The sequence below is a fragment of the Hyperoodon ampullatus genome (assembly GCF_949752795.1).
Source record: "Hyperoodon ampullatus genome assembly, chromosome: 5".
In the NCBI taxonomy this organism is placed as follows: domain Eukaryota; kingdom Metazoa; phylum Chordata; class Mammalia; order Artiodactyla; family Ziphiidae; genus Hyperoodon; species Hyperoodon ampullatus.
In genome coordinates, this window is record NC_136918.1 from 34945431 (window position 1) to 34970210 (window position 24780).

The 24780-nt window shown below is 40.0% G+C and overlaps 1 protein-coding gene across 1 annotated transcript; it reads right to left on the reverse strand.

The window, feature by feature from the left end:
- Nucleotides 1-1987: 1987 nt before the first annotated feature.
- DYNLT2B (dynein light chain Tctex-type 2B) lies at nucleotides 1988-22981 on the reverse strand (the record flags this gene model as incomplete). The annotated part of the gene is made up of 5 exons (XM_079705416.1): nucleotides 1988-2120; nucleotides 5198-5261; nucleotides 13895-13964; nucleotides 19676-19809; nucleotides 22857-22981. 5 exons carry the CDS (start codon nucleotides 22979-22981, stop codon nucleotides 2073-2075), a joined length of 441 nt encoding a protein of 146 aa, XP_079561542.1. The 3' UTR covers nucleotides 1988-2072.
- Between the last annotated feature and the right edge of the window lie 1799 nt (nucleotides 22982-24780).

Genomic DNA, 24780 nt, shown 5'->3' on the forward strand with positions numbered 1-24780 from the left:
AGGCATAAACTGGGGGCTAGCTGAACAGGAACGGATTCAAGGGAGGCCACTGGTAGGAAATCACATGGCAGGGTGTCTGGTGAAGAGAAACTTTTTCCTTTGCTAGAATGAACCTTTGGAGGGGTCCCTTTTGATTCTATAGATGTAAGGCAAGTAAATACCCAATGTTATGGAAGAAGTATGTAGAAGAACTTTTTAATGTATTTACTTCTTATTTTTGTCTACATGCTTGAAAGTGGCTGAGAAGAAATAGGGTGGGTAAAGTTAAGCATCTGCTAAGGAGCCTCCAGGGGAAAAAAAGAATTGCAACCATTCCCTTTCCAGTTTCAAATAGTTATTTGAACAGGGCAGATAGATTAAGGTGCTGCAGATGACAGCTAGCTGGAGAAGACATCAGGGACTCTAAGGGGAACATTACTACAAAGATAGTGGGAATTGGGATAGTAACCAACATAATCTCCGAGAGTCTTAAGGGAGAGCTAATTTCATATACAGGCTGGAAACTCTCAGACCCTGACACCGGGAAAACCCTGGAGAAAACAAATACATGTTCAAACTAACAAGCTGTGAAAAGTGTAGAGTGGCAAGAGCTGAGCAAAAACACTGGGTGAAAGATAAAAGCAGTAATTCAAAATGTAGGAAAAGCAGTGGGGCTAATGGCAGACTCCGGGAGGGTTCACGACAACGAGTACTTCCCAGAACTTCTGCTCCCAGTGTCCTTGTCCCCACAGTGAGCCACAGCCACCTCCTGCCTCTGCAGGAGACCCTCCAGCACTAGCAGGTTTCCAAAACTTGACTCCGTGGCTTAGAAAGATCAGTGCCTCTGCGTGGTCAGTGAATGGATGCCAGTTTGCATTTCCAGGAATGATATTCACGTTCAGAGCAAAAAAAAAGAGACTGTTTGGAACTTTGCACGTCAGCACTATATGGAGTGTAAGTGGTGAGACAGGACATCCTTCCCTTTTTCTTGATCTTAAAGGAAATGCTTCCAATAATTCACCATGAAGAATGATATACAGAGTTATTCAGATCTGCTTCTTGAAACAAGTTTGATCCTAAACATGGGCTAAGTGCTTGACCCAGACAACCAGGGCTCAGCAGGATCAACGTAGTCTCTGAACCTCTTGCTCTGATTCCAACAGTATGATCACATCGTCCTCCATACAGGGCCTTTCATGTTGTAGTTGATGGAGCAGCTGGTGTCCTACCTGAACTCCATGTGCATGTGTATGCACTGTACCTGCAAGAGCCTGTCCTACCCAGAACCTGGTAACCCTCACCAGCTTGATGGCCTACATACAACTCTGTCCATGATGGCGTCTTGGCAATGATTAGGTTGAAACCATCTGAGAGGATCTTAGGACACTGCATATTGACCTAAGGAGCATCTTGACATGTGGAGAGTAAACTCCAACCTTTTTTGACAAAACTGTCTTTAAGAAACTGGAGTTTTCCAATTTCCTTAAGCTCTTTTCCTATAATTGCTATAAGGTGATATTAATATTTCCTATATGGGAATTCACTGTAGTTATGTTTGATTAATGTATTATTTGCTATTCCTCATTTCCAAAAAAATGTAGGATAAAAAACTTTATGCACAAATAAACTGATCTCAGTGTTATTTATAATAGTGAAAAATTAGAAATAATCAGTCCCTCAATAAGGACATGGCAAAAATAACCAATGGTGTATAACCTAATGGAATAAGTACAACTATTAAAGTATGCTAGTGAAAACTGCAATCAAATAAAATGGCAAAAAAACTGCACATGACATTATGAGAAGTGAAAAATCAGGTTACAAAATTATATACATGATTTTTTTAACCCTGCAAAAAAAAAAACACACACCACTGGTTATGTTTGAACAATTGAATTATGATTTTTCCCTACTTTTTTCTCTACCTTCCAAATGTAATAACATGTTATAAAGAAATCAAAACATTAAAATATAAGGCCTAAAACTCAACAGACTCCGTTGCCAAACTGCCAACTTTATTTTGTCAAGATATTTAACAATATAAAAAACTTCATATTTCTTCATGGTCATATCTTTTTCCAGCTTTCAAAGATTCAATAGTAGAAACAGCCAAATGCCGCTACAACACAGAATAAACTGTCCTAAAAAAACAAAGAAAACAGAAAACAAACACACAAATCCAGAATGTTAGTACTAATGAAGGACTAAAGGCAGCACGGACTGAAATTAACATCTCAGACCTTTGCCAATTTTCAATCATGAAGACTCTTTCCCTTCTTTAAGAAACAGGTTTTCCAGAGTATATAGATTTGCTTGCCTCAGGGTAGCTACAAAATTGCTTGCTAAAAGGGTAGAATGAGTAAAGAATTATATTTTTTGAATGAAGAAATAAAATGCAAACTAATGTACTTTATGTAATGTTTATTCATAAAACAAGTATTCCTGTTTTTCCTGATTTATCAAAGAAATAATATAATTAAAATGCTTTGAGTTTCTTGGAGTAAATGCATTACCCAACCCAAGGATATTATAGTTTCACAGATAACGAAAATACAGCACCTTGTCATAAATTCTGGATAAGGACAAATGATATCTGGTTGTTTGTTCTTTTTTTTTTTTTTTTTTTTTTTGCAGTACGCGGGCCTCTCACTGTTGTGGCCTCTCCCATTGCGGAGCACAGGCTCTGGACGCGCAGGCTCAGCGGCCATGGCTCACGGGCCCAGCTGCTCCGCGGCATGTGGGATCCTCCCGGACCGGGGCACGAACCCGTGTCCCCTGCATCGGCAGGCGGACTCTCAACCACTGCGCCACCAGGGAAGCCCCTGGTTGTTTGTTCTTAATTGATAAAATTCATTTGTCCATCTTTTAACTCAAAATCTCAAAATGTGCTCCAGATCCTAGTTAAATTTGTTAAAACACTTTTTAGGTACTTATTACAGGAGTTCCACCTGCCTCAGCAACTCCTAACTCACCAACCTCACCTCCAGCCTGGCAATGATGGGAGAAAATATGAGTTCAAGTACCCGATTATTAACCAAAAGCAAATTCTGTGGTTAGCCCAGTTCCCTGGCTTCTTGGATGGGATTACTGTGAGGTGTGTTCTCAAACAGTGCTATCTGTGGTGAGGGACCTATTTTTTTGTTTGTTTTAATTGCCAAGCCCTTATGAACTGATACTTTCATAAAATACAATAGAAATTAATAACTAAGAAAATGAAATGAAAAAAGAAACATACAAATATAACCAAAACTTCTTATTAGATTTAATGAACATAAAATTACTTTGTCAAATTCCATGAGCGTTTCTAAACCCTTACACATAATTTATGTACTTATCTTGTTGAGGACCTATAACAAACAGTTCATAGACTGGCACTGGTCTGCGGACCCCACTTTGACTGGCACTGTTCTTACAATGCCACCCAGAGTTCTCCATCAGGACTGAGCCCTGGTTATCCACAGCAATTATCAGCTCAATAGTATATGCTTTTCTCTCCCCTCTCTCATTTCCTCATCTTCTATTGGTCCTTCCTGGGATCTTCTCCCAAATAAAGTACTTTAAGTTCTAAAAAATTAAGCCTAAATAAACACTCAACAAACTGAACTAAAGATACAGTAGACTAAGTCAGCAATCTAGACCAGGCTTTCAAAAATTATTTTTAGACAGCGCCCCAACTAATTCTGTATTCTAAAACCTGATCCTGATAATCTTTAAAGCAGCCACAACTACTGAAGCCCGCACGCCTAGAGCCCGTGCTCCACAACAAGAGAAGCCACCACAATGAGAGGCCCACGCACTGCAACGAAGAGTAGCCCCCTCTCACCGCAACTAGAGAAAGCCCGCGCACAGCAACAAAGACCCAATGCAGCCAAAAATACAATAAATAAATAAAAATATAAATAAATTTATTTAAAATATATATATATAAGGCCACTACAGAAACTGGCACATAATAGGAGCTCAGAATCATTTGTTGAATGAACTGTATTATATAAGGACTCAGAGAAATATGCAGAGAAACTGTATTATATAAGGACTCAGAGAAATATGTTTAACTCCAAAAAGCAGGAAAAACCACCACCTGAGCTTTACTTACCCTTCCCCTAGAAAGCTGATAAATGAAGATTTACATAGTACTTCCCACTGTTCAGCCTTTGATCCCTAGGGCAGTTGAGCATAAAATAAAACTTTGGTAGGACCATAGAATTTTAGAGCTAAAAGGCACCTTAAGATCATCTACACAAGCAGCTTCCATACCTGGCAGTAAGTATAATCATGTGGAGAACTTTTTTAAAAATTCAGAGTCACTGATCCAACCCCTGGCTTGTTTGATCAGGATCTATTGAGCAAAGCCTTGGCATCTGTATTTTTAAAAAGTTCCTCAAATTATTCTTAGGCAGCCACAGCCAGTCTTTAGGAAAATCTAGTACAGCTTCCTAGTGTTACTGATACAGCCACAGAAAAGTTCAATGACTTACCTAAAGTCATTTAATTAGAAATGGAACCTCTCTCCTAATTCACCCAATCTAGTTCTTTTCTACTCTACTGTATTTTAATTCTGACTCTACTAATTCACAACCTGGGAGCATTTGGATAGAAGATGGGAATATTTCTGGAAGCAAGTATAAAATAACAACATATGATTAAAATACATGACATTCATGTCAATAACATACCAATGTTTAAATGAAACCTCTTTTTAAAAATTCCTCTTTTGTTTAGTTTTGAGAAATAGCTTTAAGATAAAGTAATTAATTTTATTACTGAAAGAAAAATCACCTTTGCTCATGGAATCCCTGCCACCCAAATTTCTTTGCAGCTTAGCAAACTGCTATATGTCTGTTAGCACTAAATAAATAATATGCGATTTCCACATTCAAACTTGTGAAGAGTTACATCATAAAGTATCCTTGCCTATAAGCAGCACTCTATGTTTCTGCTTTAATAACACAAACGAACAGTAAAATCATCTTATCCAGAAGAAGTCTCAGACAAATATCTAAAACGAAAGTGTCCTCAGGGACTTCCCTGGCGGTCCACTACGGGAGGCACGGGGTTCAATCCCTGGTTGGGGAACTAAGATCCCACATGCCGTGTGGCACAACCAAAATAAATAAATAAATAAAGTGTCCTCACATCTTAACAAATAGTAAGTGGTTTGATTTGGAATGCCCACGTGACCTTAAGAAAGGAAAAAAAGGGTTCCAAATAGGCTTACATTCATGAAAACATCATGAGTACAGTTGTCAGCGTCAGCATCCCAGAAACAGCGAGCAGCCATGCTAAAAAGTCAAAGAATAGAGAATTATCAACAATATAACAAGGATCTGAACTATATATATCTGCCACAAGCAAAAGTTTTCCTTGATACATTCTTATACATCAGTGCTTCCAAACCTTTTCACAGAATGAGATGACATACAGAAAATCATATTTGTACAGCAGAGTATACTGGGTAAACTAGAAGGGACTGGAGTCATAGATAAGGCTGCTTGCAGCTGGAGGTGACCAGCCCAGGGGTCTAGCAGCCTCAGACTCTGATGGCTGCCTGATGGCCTAAGTCACTGGTAGTCTGAGTGGGAAGCTCTGTTATAGATTATTTCAGGTAAGATATCTATGTATGACTTTTAGAGGAAATAATACCTAAGACTTATGGCTAAAATGGGCTCAATTCCTGCACAATAATATGAGAAGGTAGGTCTGGAAATGACCCAACAAATTATTTAGTCCAACCTGATCATTTTATAGAGTCACAGAAAAGAGAGGGGCAAACTCTGAACTAGAATTCAATCTTCTAACTAATTCTAAATCCAGTATTATCTCTAGAGGATGCTATACTACCTCTAAATTCTAAAATTAGCCATTCTCCTCTCCCCAGTTCTTGGATAAGAAAAAATATCAGTAAAAATAAAAGCCTATTTAAAAGTGGAAACAACTTAAATACCCAGAAGTATTGGATTGGTAAACAAAATTAAGGTATTTCTTAGCAATGAAATTCTATGCAGCCATTAAAGGTATTTTTTACAAAAAAAAAACTTTAAGAACATGAAAAGATGTTCACAATATAATGTTAAGTTTAAAAAATAATTTTAAATGTTTTTTTAATTAAATGTATGTATATGATTCATCATTAACATTTACTGAGCACTTACTTTGTGCCCCACTGGTCTAAGAGCTTTACATGTATTAACTCAATCCTATGAGATAGACATTATTATTATATCTATTTAATAAACATGGAAACTGAGAGTCAGAGAAATTAAGTAAACTTGTCCAAGGTCATTTATATAGTAAGTGACAAAGCTTGGCTTTGAATCTAGGCGGTTCAGCCTCAAGTCTGTAGAGAAAGGTATACATACCCCATGCTATATTGGTTTAATTTTAAAAGACTTTTTTTTTCAGTTTTCCATAGAAGAGCTCCCCCCAGCCTAATACTTCACACATTCTTAAATCAAAAAAGTTCCACCTATTTCCAAACTGTAACAGTATGAAATAAAATTAATCTACCTAACTGATCAATCAACAAGTATTTATTTAGCAAGTACCATTTGTCCAGAAAGAATAAAATCCGGTTTGTCCTCAAACAATTCTCAGCTTAAATAGGTGAAAAAAAATTAATACACACCAAAAGAATAAGATAATTTATTGTTGGTGCTGATTTCTAGGTTATTAGGATTAAAAGGGATTATAATGTCTATCTAGATCAAGCCTTCAAGTCCAAGCTGCACAATAGTTGAATTAAATCTGTAGAAGTGCTAAAGAATTTTAGAGAATTTAGAGAGGAGAAAAAGCCAAAGAAGATTTCATGAAGGAAGTAGTGCTTAAGCTGAGCAGAACCAAGTGAAAGCATGAATATAAAAATGTATTTAATAAGTATTTGTTGAGTATTATATACGAGCAAAGTGCTAGGTGCAAATGATACAAAGATGCATAAAATACAATCTTTGCTTTCAAATTGTGGTGTCTTTACACAATTTCCCAATAAAAGGAACCAGAGCTCCTTGGAGAAATGGCCAATTCTAGGGCCATGGCTGTATATGTACAAGATAAACCTGGGACACTTGGGTCATATCAAAAGCCTGGGCTATATCAAAAAGAATTTTATAGGGACTTCCCTGGTGGTGCAGTGGTTAAGACTCTGCACTCCCAATGCAGGGGGCCTGGGCTTGATCCCTGGTCGGGGAACTAGATCCCACATGCATGCTGCAACTAAGAGTTCGCACGCCACAACTAAGGAGGCCACCTGCCATAAGTGAGACCCAGTGAACCAAATAAATAAATAAATAATTTTTTGAAAAGAATGTTATATTTAAAAATATACATACACACATTTATGTATATATATATTTTACACATATGTGTATATATATTTATATTGATAAAGTTACATCAAAAGACTTAGAAGAAATATGATGGAACACTTTGTAGCAGGCCAATGCTCCCACCAAGTCAATTAGAAAAACTGAATAAAATGAATCAGAGAGCTGCTGAAGCAAATAGGACTAGGGGAGCCAAAATTGCAGAGAAAGGTGAACCACATGAGGTAAGTTGATGTTTGCAGCAAAGATCTCCCTGGGGCATTTTCCAGCTCTGGGCACAGAGCTAGAGGCTGAGAGCCTGGGCTTTGCCCAGGTAGAGGACCAATTACTGAGGGAAAAAGAAACCAGCAGGACTGCTGGCAGTCTTGCAGGGCCGGGGGGGATAAAATTGGAGGCTTGAGGGACCAAGATCCGTGTGAAAAAGGAGAGAGTAGAACTGAGCCGGTCACATAGTAGGTTTCCTCTCAAGACATGTGCTGAATTCTGAAACTGCATAAGCAGGAACCTAAAAAGCTATGTGTGGTAGGCAAAATAACAGCCCCCCACCAAATATGTCTATGTCCTAAACCCCAGAACCTGTGAATATGTTATATTACATGGCAAAAATGGTTTTACAGATGTGTAACTAAGGATCTTGAGATGGGGAGATTATCCAGGTGGGCTCAATGTAATCACAAGCGTCCTTATAAAAGAAAGAGGGAGGCAGGAGGGTCAGAATCAAGAGATATTTGAAGATGCAATGCTGTTGGCTTTGAAGATGGAGGAAGGGTTTATGAGCTGAGGAATGCAGGTGGCCTCTAGAAGATGGAACAGGCAAGGGACTGGACTCTCCCCCAGAGCCTCCAGAAGGAATATAGTCCTGCCAACACCTTGATTTTAGCTCAACAAAACCCATTCTGAATTTATGATCTCCAGAACTGTAAAAATATATATTTTTGCTTTTTAAAGAAACTAATTCATTAAAAAAGAAGCCTTTGAAATGAAGAATAGTTTAATGCTGAGGAAAGGACTAAAAGTCAGTACCTGCTGAGGCTGGGGTTCCAATGAACACTCCAGGTTCTTGGTTGAAAGATCTGAAGGGCTATGTTCAAGACAGAAGGGTGAGCTAAAGATAGAGAGAGACTTATCAAATCAGCAACCCAACCTCAACTCAGCTCATTATCTGATTGGATTACGGTAAGTAGCCCATATTCTACCTGAATTACAAAGGAAAGGGTTAAACTTCTCTGGAGGAAAATAATATTATCCAGAAGTTTTACAGTTTTTTTTTTTTGCGGTACGCGGGCCTCTCACTGTTGTGGCCTCTCCCATTGCGGAGCACAGGCTCCGGATGCGCAGGCTCAGCGGCCATGGCTCACAGGGCCAGCCGCTCCGCGGCATGTGGGATCCTCCCAGACCGGGGCACGAACCCGTGTCCCCTGCATCGGCAGGCGGACTCTCAACCACTGCACCACCAGGGAAGCCCCCAGTTTTTTTTTTTAACACAATGTCCAAGACTCAAACTAGGCACGCCAAGAGACAGAGCCATATGAAAGATTAACAAGACAAAAAAATAATCAAAGGAAACAGACTCACATGTGATCCAGATACTAGGGTAAGCACTGTTATGACCAAAATGCAAAAAAGGAGGAGAGAGGGAGGATGGAGAACATAGATAAAAAATAAAGAATTTCACTATACAATTAGAATATACAAAAAAAATTTTATGAAAAAAATAATTAAATGGGAATTCTAGACCTAAAAAATATAATAACAAATTAGGAATTCAGTTGGTGGGTTTAATAGCAGATTAGACACAATGGAAAAGAGGATTAGTGAACTGAAGGACAGGTCAATAGAAAAATATCCAAACTGAAGCACAGAGAGAAAAAACAAAAATTCAGAAAAGAGCATCATAAATTACAGTAAAAAGATCTGAATACTTGTTATTGGAGTCCATAAAGGATAGCAGAGAGCAAATGAAGCACAGGTAATATTTTAAAAGATAATAGCCATATATATAGCACCCAGATCTTAGTTTCTAATGCCATTCTGCCATACAATGAACCAAGGCTCCTTAGAGAAATGGCTGATTCTAGGGCTGGGGCAGGGAATGGATAAGGTGGGGCATCTTATAGTGCCAGTAAATAAGGTTGTGCTCAAAAAACCCACAATAGTAGGGTATGTGAAAGGGACCCAGGAGTCAGCTGAAAGAGCTCTCAATGGCCAAAGCTGGAACAATTTGAGCAACAATATAAATAAAGTAGTACTGGATTATAATCCAAATTATAAAAATCCATAGTCCATACTGAAATAAATGACTGAATAAATAAATAAATGAGAGAGAACAGACAAATCTCTTGTGCTGAAAAATTCCAAGTAATTTATGTAGACACTCTGCCCTCAAGGAGTTGGAGCATAACTCCTTGCTCCTTAAGTGTGGGCTGCACATAGTGATTTCTTTGTAAAAAGTACAGTATGGAAAGGGGAAGACCTGTGGAAAACCTGACAAATACTACTCAGGCAGGGATCAAGGTTAACATCAACAGTAATATGTAATATTGACAGTATGTACCCTGAAATGATATAATTAGAACAGCACTTTACCTCTGTGATCTTCCTCCCCAAAACCTATAATCCCAAACTAATCATGAGCAGACGAATCCCATTTGAGGCATATTCTACAAAATACCTAACCAGTACTTCTCAAAACTGTCAAGGTCATCAAAACCAAGGAATGTCTGAGAAACTGTCATAGCCAAGAGAAGACTAAAGAGACATGTAATGTGGTATCCTAGATAGGCTCCTAGAACAGAAAAGGGACATTAGGTGAAAACTAAAGAAATCCAAATAAAGTATGAACTTTAGTTAATAATAATGCATCAATATTGGTTCATTAATTGTGACAAATGTACCATACTAATAGAAGATGTTAATAATAGAAGAAACTGGATGTGAAGTACTTAAGAACTCTCTGTGCTATCTCTGCAACTTTTCTGTAAATCTAAATTATTCTAAAAGATTTATTTTAAAAAAAGGAACAAAGATAATGGTTAAGACTTTTCCCAATCTGATACAAAACAGATTCAAGAGCCCACAAATTCAAAAGGCCCTGAGAACCCCAAGTAGAATAAATACAAAGAAAACCATATATCATCATAGTAAAAAGGCAATGAGAAAAACATTTTAAAGTAGCTAGGAAAAAAGACACATCACCTCCAAAGGAACAATAATAAGACTTAGAGCTGATTTCTCAACAGAACCAACTGAAATCAGAAGACAATGTAATCACATCTTTAAAGAACTGAAAATGGAAAGGCATATATGCTTTCCTTCTATCTCTTTCCCTTAAGGAATGTAAATAAATGTAGTATTGAGCCATCTTCAACCATGCAGATGAGGACACAGCAGAGCAAGACAGGAGGGCCTATATCCTTGACAGCAGGGAAGCACCTCACCAGGCTTGGACTCCTATCTGGTGTGTTTTGAGAAGAGAAATAAAGCGTCTGTGTTTTTTCAAAAAAAAAAAAAAACAAGGAAGGAAGGAAGGGAAGGAAAGAAAGGGAAGGGAGGGGAGGGGAGGGGAAGAAGAAGCTACCAATGGCCAAAGATGGGACAGTTTGAGCTTCAGTGAAGATACTAACTGCAATTGATTTAAACACATCACATATATTTAAAACCATGGGTTCACGGATAGAAAAAAAACTCATTGGTAACCTTGGGAGGATGCTAGGGAACCAATTCATTACTCTGAAAATAGGTAAATTTATCCCTCCTTTCCTATACAAACTGTATCTCATTGTAATGAAACAAATGAAAGAAAAGAAGTCATTCTTAATAGAAGAATTCCAGCTTATAAATAAAGAACAGTGATAGAAGATCACTATCTTGTAACCTGTGATGAATAATGGATCTAGGACAGATGCTAAAATCATTAATGGTAAAGCTGATAGGGAACTTTATAACAGATGGATCTATCCAACATCATCTGAACTCCATGATCAATCTTAACAATAAAAATAGGAACAGCCAGGGCTTCCCTGGTGGCACAGTGGTTGAGAGTCTGCCTGCCAATGCAGGGGACGCGGGTTCGTGCCCCAGTCCAGGAGGATCCCACGTGCTGCGGAGCGGCTGGGCCCGTGAGCTATGGCCGCTGAGCCTGCGTGTCTGGAGCCTGTGTTCCACAACAGTGAGAGGCCCTCGTACCACAAAAATAAATAAATAAATAAAAATAGGAACAGCCAGACATTTTTGTGCCTCCTGATAAGATGCAATAGAATGTATACTAAACACCTATGTACTATTCTTGCCCAAAACTCAAACCTATCACTGATTAAGACTAGATCTGGGCTTCCCTGGTGGCACAGTGGTTGAGAGTCCGCCTGCCGATGCAGGGGACACGGGTTCATGCCCCGGTCCGGGAAGATCCCACATGCCACGGAGAGTCCACAACAGTGAAAGGCCCGTGTACCGGAAAAAAAAAAAAAAAAAAGACTAGATCTAACTACTTATTTACAAGAAATATAGGAGCTAGAAGACATACTAAACAATACCATGGGGATACAATCCTCAAATACCAGAATGTAGGAAACTCTACAAGACAAACAACCCAATTTCCTCAACAAATAAATGGCAAGGTTAAAAAAAAAGGGGGAGGAGGGAGAAGAAGGAAAATGACAGACTAAAAGAAATTTAAGAGACATATCAACCAAATGCAATGCATGGACTTTGTCTGTATCCTGACTTGAACAAACTGTAAAAAAATACACATATACACATACATATGCACAAAAACACACATATACATACATGCACATGTATATATGAGACAACTGGGAATAATTAAAAGCTAACTGAATGTTTTATAATATTAAGGATTTTCAATATTTACATGTGATATTTTATTATGTTGAAAAGGGCACTTGTATTTTAGAAATATATACTGTTGTATTTACAGATTAAATGATATGATGACTAGAACTTGCTTTGAGATAATCTGGTGGGGTCAGGGAGAGTAGATGGAGGTATAAATGAAACAACATGGGTGTGTGTTAATAACCTTAAAGATAAGTAATAGACATATGGGAGTTCCTTAGTCCACGTACATTTTCATATGCCTAAAATGTTAGATGATAAAAGTTTTGAAAGGAAGTGGGGAAGGCCTTACATGCCATGCTTTAGAGTTTAACCTGATCACATTTAACAAAGTCAGTCAGGACAACTTTGAAGAGTTTATACAATACAGGATTTGAAATAAACTCTATAGAGTTTAAGAAAAGGAGGTGAGGGTGTACTTCTGGGAGACTGGTCTGCTGTGTGAATTGCAGAGGAGAGAGATCAGAGTCTGGAAGTGCTGATAAGGGGCTGCTAAGCAACCCTGGCATCCAGGTTACAGTGCGTGCAATGAGAGAGAGTAATGGTTACATAAGATAAAAGAGAGTTCCACGCTTTTAAGCCTGAGTCAATGGAATCTTGGTAATAAGGCAGGAGACAGAGAAATGAAAATGAGAGGCTTATTTGAGGAAGGGAAAAGAAATATGCAACTCTATTTGGACACGTTGACTCTGAGATGACAGAATAGTAAAGTATTTCTTAGTTTCTCTGTGGTGAAGAACTCTACTGAAGCCTTTTGACCGAATGGTAGAGGGCACCACGATGAAGAGTACTGTGCGAGGAGTCAGAAGCCTGGGCTCTATCAGTGAGCCTGACGCCAGCCAGATCTAGAATTTTGGGCAAATCATGCTGAACCTCATAAGTGTCATCATAAAATAAGGGGACTGGACACCAGAAAGAATCTGCATTCTCTTCCCAAGCTAACATTCTATAGTGAAAATTCTCAGTGATAGTAACTACAAGGTATTTTTTTATTCATCCAGCAAATATTTTCATACTTTCTTATAAAATACTGGACTAGGCACTGTTTACAAAGGGAAACAGGAGATTAACACTTGGGCACAGGAAAAGACAGGAAATACAGACTTTGAACTTGCCAATACAGGAATGATGGTTTGAGGTAATGAGAATGTATGAGCTCATTGAAAAAGCACACCAAAGAGCAGAAGAATAAGAACTGAGCCTTGAAGAAAGCTCATAGCTGGGGATGTAGGGGAGAAAGAGGAACCAGTTTAGGAGAGAATAATCAGTTAGAAAAACAGAAGTGAAACAAGTTATGCAAGTGACATCGGGGCCAAAAAAACCAGAGTGAATTTTAAAAAACAGAAGCCCAGGCCAATAACAATAGCTATGAAAATTGTCACTCCGACAACTTTAAAGGTATTAATTTAGGAGAATGGTAGGACCAAAAACCAGGCAACAAGGAATATGGGAGGAAACATATATACATAATCCTACACTCTCTTTGGGAGCATATATACATTAACCCTGAAAGACGTACTAGCCTACAGATACTATGAAAAGTGAGTTACCCCATGGAGCTCACCCAGACTGTCAACCTCGCTGCTCAGTGCCAGGATTGCTTCAGTTCACAGCTGCATTTTATTATACCGTCCATTCTTCTCACTCTTGCAAAGACACTATCTTACTGGATTGTCGAGAAGATGAACACTCAATAAGAAATATATAAAAATAAAATCAAGAAGGAAAAACCAACTACTCACAATACACCTTCCCCTCTTTGTTCTCCAATCACTACTTGCACCACCATTTTATATCGGTCAAATCCCATTTCTGGAAAGAAAAAATAAGAAAGTTATCTATAAGCAAATATATAGTAAAATTACTTAATGAAGGCAAATTTGCCTAGAAATGAACATAAGCATTCAGTCTACAAGCACTTACTGAGTATGATTATAAGCTTGGGAGTCAGACTTAAGGACAAATTCTAACCATAAGCTTAGTAAGTGTGTAACTTTAGACGAGTTATTTAACTTTTTAGTTTAAATCTCCCTCAACTGTTAAATGGGAATATCACTACCTTCCTCCTGGGGGTGTTGTGAGGTTAGATGAGACAAGCTGCCTCCTTTCTCTACCCATTTCTCTTCCATAGTAGTCTCTCAGTAGGTCTTAGCTTCCTTCCTTTCTCCCCTACTCTAAGTCAGGTAATGAGCTAGGCCCTCAAGATACAGAGATAAATAAGATGCTCTTCTTGCCTTAAAGAACTCATAGTAGTTGGGAAGGCAAACATGGAAAATAAAATGAAAATGCAATACAGTAATAATTCAAAGAGAGGCATGTATAAGGTACATTAGGGGTACAGAGCTGGATGGCTCTTCCCTTTGACTGGGCAATGGGGAAGGGATGACCAGAAAAGACTTCTTGGAGGATGCGATAAGTGAGCTGAGTCCTGAAAGACGAGTGAGAATTTACCAGATGGACAATGTTTCTCCAATCTATGGAGGAGGATAGCATACGCAAAGACATAGAGCATGGGATCTTTAGAAAACCACAAGCTGTTCAGTAAGATAGAAAATAAACCATAAGATTCTGGAGAATACTGGCATGGCCTAGGACAACTCAGCTGCTTCCCCCAAAACTATACTGCTAAAACAGCAAAATCCTGAAAATCCTCCCCAACACCAAATCTGGGGGACAGAAAACTGAATGGGCATCTTTATCTTCCCTCCTTTCTGACCAAGGAATAGGGGAAACAGTGAAGAAAAAAAGAGTGAAACAGGCAAAGTTGAGACAGAGCCAACCCCTTTTTTTCAAAAAATAATCTTTCTCTTAATTTAGTCTTATTTCATTTTTATATATATATAAATTTATTTATTTTATTTATTTATTTTTGGCTGTGTTGGGTCTTCGTTGCTGTGCACGGCATTTCTTTAGTTGTGGTGAGTGGGGGCTACTCTTTGTTGTGGTGTGTGGGTTTCTCATTGCGGTGGCTTTTCTTGTTGCAGAGCACGGGCTCTAGGCGTGTGGGCTTCAGGAGTTGTGGCACACGGGCTCAGTAGTTGTGGCTCGCGGGCTCTAGAGCGCAGTATCAGTAGTTGTGGTGCACGGGCTTAGTTGCTCTGCGGCATGTGGGAACTTCCCAGACCAGGGCTCGAACCCGTGTCCCCTGCATTGGCAGGCAGATTCCTAACCACTGTACCACCAGGGAAGTCCCAGAGCCAACTCTTTTTGATGAAAGTAAAAGCTCCAGGATTATACAGTAAATTAGGCAAACAATCTGAACACTTATAGGAACCCTTCCATTGTGGGACATGAACCCTAATGCAGTATACTTAATAAAATCTCAGAAGGAGACAGAGCCCAAGTTATTTTTAAAAAACAGTGCACACAGCTCAGCTGAGCTTCCTCCTTTCTCTACGCATTTTTCTTCCTCCTTTTCTCATACCCATGCTTTAGAAATGTGGCTAGAATATTAAATGCCCATCACTTAAAACACAGTTCTGAGGGAAAAATAAAATAGTCTTAGACACCATAAAACTCCTAGAAGAAAGCATAGGCAAAACATTCTCTGACAAAAATCATACCAATGTTTTCTTAGGTCAGTCTCCCAAGGCAATAGAAATAAAAACAAAAATAAACAAATGGGAGCTAATCAAACTTACAAGCTTTTGCATAGCAAAGGAAACCATAAAAAAACAAAAAGAAACATACGGAATGGGAGAAAATATTTGCAAATGATGTGACAGACTATGGCTTAATCTCCAAAAAACTCCAAAACATACAAACAGCTCATACAATTCAACAAAAAAAAACCCCAAATAACCCAACTGAAAAATGGGCAGAAGACCTTAATACAGATGGACATACAGATGGCCAGTAGGCACATGAAAAGATGTTCAACATCACTAATTATTAGAGAAATGCAAGTCAAAGCTACAATGGGGTACCACCTCACACCCATCAGAATGGCCATCATTAAAAAGTCTACAAATAACAAATGTTGGAGAGGGTGTGGAGAAAGGGGAACCCTCCTACACTGTTGGTGGGAATGTAAGTTGGTGCAGCCACTATGGAAAACAGTATGGAGGTTCCTCAGAAAACTAAAAATAGAATTACCATATGATGCAGCAACCCCACTCCTGGGAATATATCTGGATAAAACTATAATTCAAAAAGATACATGCACCCCATGTTCATAGCAGCACTGTTCAGAATAGCCAAAACATGGAAACAACCTAAATGTCCATTAACAGATGAATGTATAAAGAAGATGTGGTACATATATACAATGGAATACTACTCAACCATAAAAAAGAAGGAAATAATGCCATTTACAGCAACATGGATGCAACTAGAAATTATCATACTAAGTGAAGTAAGTCAGAAAGAGAAAGGGAAATACCATATAATATCACTTATACGTGGAATCTAAAATATGGCACAAATGAACCTCTCTACAAAACAGAAAGAGACTCATAGACATAGAGAACAGACTTGTGGTTGCCAAGGGGGAGGGAGGGAGGGAGGGAGGGAGAGGGATGGACTGGGAATTTGGGGCTGGTAGATGCAAACTATTACATATAGAATGGGTAAACAACAAGGTCCTACTGTATAGCACTGGGAACTATATTCAATATCCTGTGATAAACCATAATGGAAAATAATATTTTTAAAAAGTATGTCTCTATGTGTATAACTGAGTCACTTTGCTGTACAGCGGAGATTGCCACAACACTGTAAATCAATTACACTTAAATAAAAATATTTAATAAAATAAAATAGTCTTAGATACAGTGGGAGGAGAGTAAAAAAAAAATTCACCCACACCACATCAGAACAAAATTAAAAGAAGCTGAATGGCAATATGCAAAGGTACAACAGCAAAAACAAACCAAAGAATAACAAGAAAAGAAACGTACTGCTTAAAAGACCAAAAAACTCAACCTAGGAGATAATATAAATCAAGGAACAAAGAGAAATTCCTCACAACTGATTCATAATATAGAAAAACATAAGCCCACAAATTCAGTAAAATAAGAACTCAATCAGATTACAAAACAACAGAAAGATGAAAGGGAAGATTATAGGCCTAGGAAACAAACTGAATACTCACATAATATCAGTGCAGAACTAATCAATTAAAAATGGCAAGAGAGGGGCTTCCCTGGTGGCACAGTGATTAAGAATCTGCCTGCCAAAGCAGGGGACATGGGTTCGAGACCTAGTCCTGGAAGTTCCCACATGCCACGGAGCAACTAAGTCCGTGCGCCACAATTACTGAGCCTGTGCTCTAGACCTTGCGAGCCGCAACTACTGAAGCCCACATGCCTAGAGCCCGTGCTCCGCAACAAGAAAAGCCACCACAATGAGAGGCCCACGCACCACAAAGAAGAGTAGCCCCCTCTCGCTGCAACTAGAGAAAAACCCACGCACAGCAATGAAGACCCAATGAAGCCAAAAAGTAAATAAATAAACAATTTTTTTTAATGGCAAGAGACAAGACAGACACAAATGAAAACAAATACTGACAAGGTGATCACAAGTATACGTCAAAGAAAAAGGAAGAGATTATGGCAAAGATAATAGATGTGGAAGACAGAGATGATTCAACACATCAATATTTGGTGTCCTAAAGTAGATAATCTAACAAATGGAACCGGAAATGTACTCAGAGATACAAGAAAATTTACTTGATATGGAAAAAATAAAATCCACAGATTAACAGACATAAAATGCTCAATACCAAGCCATACCCTAGAAAATCTACTGAGCGTCAAGGTTAGGGACAGGATTCTTTCTGCAGAGAACGTCAGACTGGCCTCAGATTTCTCCACAGTAACATTCAATGCAAGAAGACAGGGAAGCAACATCCATAAAATTCTCAAAAAATAATTAACTCAAAATATTATATTCATCCAAAATATATTCTCGTTTAAAGGCATTCTCAAACATAAAAGAATCCAGGGAATACAGCATTTCTGAGCCCTTCCTGAAAAAACTTACAATAAAATCTCATCAGGTAAGAATTGAACCAGAAAAAAAGAACTCAGCAATGGAAATAGCATGGTGAAAGGACTAAATAGTGGGCAATCATTCCATTTAAATATAGAATGAATGCTATAACACTATGGGAAACAGTCTATAGTATACCATTGTTTTTCAAGTATTTATCTGTATATATACATAGAAAAGAGGACTGGTATGATGGTCACGTAATATTAATGATTCTTCTTGGGTGGGGGCATTGGGAGTGATTTTTCTAATTTTAATTTTTTTTCTACACTTTATTTTTTTATAACAAGCATGTATTTTTTACAATAATTTAATAGTGAATTTCATTAAAAATCTGAAAACAAAAATGCTAATATACTAACAGTTAATTTGGATGATGGAAAGAGAATTGCTATTTTCTTCTTAGTATTTTTCTATATTTTTTATTTCTAAAAATTAGAACGTATTAATAAAAATACATCAGAGTATTAAATAGTAACTACCATGGATAACAGACTTTTATATCATTTAAAAAAACACTTTATGGGCTTCCCTGGTGGTGCAGTGGTTGAGAGTCCGCCTGGCGATGCAGGGGACACGGGTTCATGCCCCGGTCCGGGAAGATCCCACATGCCGCGGAGCGGCTAGGCCCGTGAGCCATGGCCGCTGAGCCTGCGTGTCCGGAGCCTGTGCTCCGCAACGGGAGAGGTCACCACAGTGAGAGGCCCACGAACCGCAAAAACAACCAAACAAACAACAACAACAAAAAACCACTTTATGTGTATTGTCCAGGTTTATTACAATGAAAATGTATTATGATTACAAAGACATTTCTTCCCTCCAAAAAAATTTCTTTAAAAAGAGTAAATAGGGAGTTCCCTGGTGGCCTAGTGGTTAGGATTCTGGGCTTTCACTGACGTGCCCTGGGTTCAATCCCTGGTTGGGGAACTGAGATCCCACAAGCCGCGTGGTGCAGCCAAAAAAATTAAATTAAATTAAATTAAATTAAAATGTTAAAGGGTAGATAGAAAGTACATTTCAGAGTGTATAACACTATTAACAAAAGAGACAGAGAGAGGTAGAAAGACAAAGAACAGGGAGGAAAAGCACAAGATATGCTCTGCAGATGTAGAGTGAAGCAGGAGTGGAGTGCTGAGTAGGGCAAGTAGCTACGGATTTGGCAGGAGAGATGCACTGAGGTCAGACTGTGAGGGTACTGATGGGAGGCTGAGGACTTGATATCTTGGTAGAAAAAATACCAAAAATTATGGGGGAAAGGAGCCCCTGTATTTTCTGGTCTTTCTGCATACTGGGAATTCTTGGATAGTAGTTCGGTACAACTAGGTATTTCACACCTTTGCTCTTTCCCACCATCTACAAAAACCTACATGAGTAAAAGTTACCAAATAATTGAGATGGCTAGACAGTGAAGAAAAATTTGTGTTTAATAGAATCCACAGTTATGTCTCTTATTTAAAAATAAAGAAGGAGACAAATGAGTAAAATTGGATGTTTGAAGGGAACAAATCATTTCCAATTACCACCACTGTTACCTTTTAATTTATCTTTAATATTTTCTGATAAACGTTTTGTGAGCTGAGGCATTTCTTCTGGAGAGTATTCAGCATTTGCCAGTTCCTCCTTGAGCACAGCATGGATACAGTCTTTAACCACAGAGGGTCTGAACCTAAATGAAACAGTTTGAAACATCCAGTTGGTAATTCCAAAACCCTAATTTACCTTCGCAGCTTAACTTCCCCCAGTTTTTTGTCATTACAACCATTTAATCCTTCTTTTTCATATTTTTTATTATAAAAGTAATAAAAACAAATTAAGAAAACAAGTCATAGTGCAAACCTGTATCTCCAGCCTCTCCCTTGAACTTCAGACCACATATTCCCACCCATATTCCATCCAGATGTCTAGTAGGCAACTTAAATTTAATACACCCAACACTGAGCTTCTGATCATCTCCTCTCCCCAAAACAAGGTCCTCATCTCAGTCAATGGTAACTCCATTCTTCCAGCTGCTCAAGCCAAAAACCCTGGTGTGAGTTTGGTTGCCTTTCTCTCTCACAGCCCTCATCACATTTGTGAACAAATCTTATCAGTTCTACCTTCAAAATAATCTAAAATTCAATCACACTCACCACCCCACTACCACCACCTTGCTCCAAGCTACCATTACTTCTTTCCTGGATTACAATGGCCTCCTAACAAGTCTCTCTGTGTCTGCCTTTGCCCCTAAATCCTGTTCTCAACATAGCAACTAGACTGGTGCTACTAAATACGTGTCAGATCATGACACTCCTCCGTTCAAAATACCCCAAATATTTCCCACCTCACTCAGAGTAAAAGCAATATTCTGTTACTTGCAAGGTCCCATATGATCTACCCTACCAAACTCTCTGACTTTGTTTTCTACTACTTTGCCCCTAGTTCTCTCCACTCAGGCCACACTGGCCTTCCCTATGTTCTTTGACCACACCAGGCATGGAAACCTCAGTGCTTCTGCAGTTGCTGTTAACCTCTGCCTGAAGTTCAATTCCTCTCCTTATATGCATAGCTCCTTCCTTTCTTTCAAGTCTTTATTCAAAAGTCACTTTCCCTAGCCACCCTCTCTAAAACTTCAAACCACCTTCCTACCACTTTATATCTCCCTTCCCGGTACTTATTACTATCTGATACACTACATGGTTCACTTAGGCATTTATCTTGTTTGTTGTCCTTCTACCCAGCTAGAGTACAAGCTCCAAAGAGCAGAGATTTTTATCTGTTTTGTTCACTGTTATATCCCCATTCCTAGAACACTATCCAGCACATAGTAGACAATATTTTTTGGAGAAAATAATTACTGAATAAATGAAGACAGAGAAAAAAAGTCTCCTCTCATTTCACCACCCTAACAATACTATTGGCATTTAGTTGTATTTATTACATATTACAACACTAGGTTCCTTTATCTGGGCTATATATGTATATATATATATATTTTTTAAATATTTATTTATTTAATTTGGCTGTGTGGGGTCTTAGTTGTGGCACATGGGATCTTTGTTGCTGCATACGGGATCTTTAGTTGTGGCATGTGGGATCTAGTTCCCTGACCAGGGACGGAACCCGGGTGCTCTGAATTTGGAGCACAGAGTCTTAACCGCTGGATCACCAGGGAAGCCCCTGGGCTATATATTCTATCAGTTGATTTGTCTATCATGTGCCAAGTTACCAGAATGTTTTAAGTTTTGAGCTTATAATGTGGTTTAATATTTGGTAGTACTAGCGGCCCCTTATTCCTTTTTAACAGTATTCTCTTTAGTCTCTTGCTTGCTTATTCTCACAGGCGAACTTTAGAATCATGGAAAAATTTGTAGGATTTGATCGTTCAAAATGTGGTCTTCCTATTAACAAACATACTATATATGGCTCTTCCCTTAAGCCTTTTCCACTCTCAGTAAAATGCTAAAAGTTTTCTTCAAACGAGTCACAAATAATCTCATAGAGCTATTCCTACATAACATATATTTGTTAATCTTGTTATGTTTTACAACAGAAACACAGGTGAATGGCATTCTATGTATTTAGAATCTTTTACCAAGATAACTGAACGTATTTTTTTAATGTCCCTTCTACCCACCAGAAAACTGCTACATGAAATTTTTTTTTTTTTTTTTTTTTTTTTTTTTTTTTTTTTTTTGCGGTACGCGGGCCTCTCACTGTTGTGGCCTCTCCCATTGCGGAGCACAGGCTCCGGACGCGCAGGCTCAGCGGCCATGGCTCACGGGCCCAGCCGCTCCGCGGCATGTGGGATCCTCCCAGACCGGGGCACGAACCCGTGTCCCCTGCATTGGCAGGCGGACTCTCAACCACTGCGCCACCAGGGAAGCCCTACATGAAATTTTTTATCACATTATAACTAAAGTTCCTGGGTTCTAGTATTTGCCAAGCATCTGATTCAGGAATCTAGTTTCAAAAAACAGAGGAAGGGCTTGGGAAAGTCATTTTTTAAATTATTTTTTTTTTAATCTTGTGAAAATGAAGTTAGTGATGGATCCTACAGCCCTAACCGACTGTCCTCTGCAGGAGACATTGTGCCTTAATTCTGGGAAGGTATTAGGGTGTTAGGCCAAAAGTCTCCAGATACTACTTGGGTAAGACTGTACACATACAGGTCTCACACCCTGAAGAAGAGTAAGAGCTTTCTGGCACACGTATGCACACAGTAACCCTCGAAACAGGGCTGAACGGCATTCGATGCAAGCCGCTTGTTTTCTGCCATGCAACTATCTCAATTCCTCTGTGCCCACATTCTGGATCTCCTAGAGTCAACCATCCCTACTGTACTTGTCTAAGGGACTACCTCCCGGCGCGTTAACCCTGCAACCGCAGGTCTGGTCCTCTGCTGCCCCCTGCAGCTGGGAGCCCAAGGAGAACAGCGCCCCACCCTCTCCCGCCCAGTCCCTCCTTCCCCGGTCCTGTCCCTTCCTCCGTCGCCTGTTCCCCCGCAAAACCCGGCCTCCTCCCCGGCCCGCCCCTCTGTCTCTAGCCCCGGCCCGCCCCTCCTAGCCCCGCTCCTCTCTCCCGTCCCGCCCCGCCCCACCCCACCCCACCCCACCCCACCCCACCCCGCCCGTCACCCGCGGGTTCCTTCCGGACGCCCTGGCTATCAGGCAAGCTCTGCCTGCAGGAGGCAGCAGTCTCGCAGGTCGGCCACGCCACAACGCGTCTGCTACCCGCCTTTGCTGGAAAATGGGTCGCAGAATATAGGTATTCTCGGACTCCCCAGCGTTCTTCTCAGCCTCAGGCAACCCTTCGACGGCAGAGAAGGACGTGCGCATCGAGAAGGATGCGGCGACCGACATGGCCTAAGCTTCTTGGCCCCGTATTTCTCCCGAAGAAGGCTTAGCTCGCGGCGCCACGGAGCTGCGAAACGGTCGCCAGGGCGACAGCGCCGCCTTTGACCCTATGTGCGGCGGCTGCGCGCTGTGCGCTGTGCGACCCGCCCTTCTTGTCGTGCTCGCCCTGCCCTACCCGCGCCTGCGCGCCGGATGCTGGACCAGAACCGGCGGAGCTGCAGTGACCATAACTTCGGCAAAGACTGGTTTGTTTCTGTTCCGTTTACAAAGCACTTAAACACGCGTCAGCTCTTATTAACCGCGCTGCAATCTTAGAAAGTGACACAGAACCTGAGGCCCATAGAGGCCCAAGGATACACAGCTAGTAAGCAGCCGGTGAAACTGAGCTGGACCCTGGGGTGAGGGGTGGGGGGCGGTCCAGTGACAGATCCTGTGTTCTTGGCTTCTTGCTTGTGAAAAAAGCTTTAGTCTCCTAGGCCTTTCCGAGTTCTAAAGAAAAGACTCTAGCAGTTAATGTTTCGAAAAATGGAAAATCAGTCAAGGCTTCCCTGGTGGCACAGTGGTTGAGAGTCCGCCTGCCGATGCAGGGGACACGGGTTCATGCCCCGGTCCGGAAAGATCCCACATGCCGCGGAGCGGCTGGGCCCGTGAGCCATGGCCGCTGAGCCTGCGCGTGCAGAGCCTGTGCTCCGCAATGCGAGAGGCCACAATAGTGAGTGGCCCGCGTACCACAAAAAAAAAAAAAAAAAAAAAAGTCAGTCAAGCAAGAAAAGTAATAATAAACAATAGGTCAGCCATAAAAAGAGTTACAGGATTCCTATCTTCTCCTTGAGGGACATAGGTAACCTTCTGATGCACATTCTTTTTTTTGATGGTTGTACAACATTATGATTGTATTTATACCCTTGAACTGTACACTTAAAAGTGGTTAAGATGAAAAGTTTTGTTACGTGTATTTTACCACAAATAAAATTGGGGGAAAAAGTACCTAAGGTGATTGATAACCTTTGACTCCTGCTAAGAAAACATTGCCCTCATCTACTGCTGATGCACATTCTTAAATTGTTTTCACAGAAACCAGGACCCCCACCAGATGGAAACTGCTGACCGCAAATGCTAGACCATAGACTGGCTGGAGCCAGAGATTCGATGGTTGAGATTCCTGAAACTTCACCCAGTTACCTCACCACTAACCAATCAGAAGAATGTCCAGGAGCTGATCACACACCCTGGGACCCTCACCCCTAATGTTGCACTGAAAGCCATTGGGGAATATGAGTCTTTTGAACACTAGCTCCCCATCCTCCTTGTTTGTCACCCTGCAATAAACGCTGTACTTTCCTTCACTACAACCCAGCATCAGTAGATTAGCATTCTGCAATATTGGCAGAATTGAGCAGTTGCAAAAAGAGACCATATGGCTCTCAAAGTCTGAAATATTATCTGGCCAGGCAAAACTATATATATAAAAAAAAAAGATAACTAAGTGAAAAAATATATAATCTGGGCCTTTACAGAAAAAGTTTGCAGTGTCCTGATCTAATCCATAACTGCTAACCTGCAGTTCCCCCAGCCTCACCACACCCCTGCTCCAGGGCAAAAGTCAGGAAGGAGCAGACTTAGGATGCCTTTCCTGCTTATGAGCACCAGTCTGGTCCTGTTTTAGAAAGCTGTATTATCCTGCCAGCTTCAAAAACTAAGAAGAAATTCCCCCAATATGCATCCTGAACAAAGATCCCGAAACAGGAGAGAGGGGGTGCTCTGCTTTCCACATTCCACACTGAAGGAGCTGTGGCAACACAGTT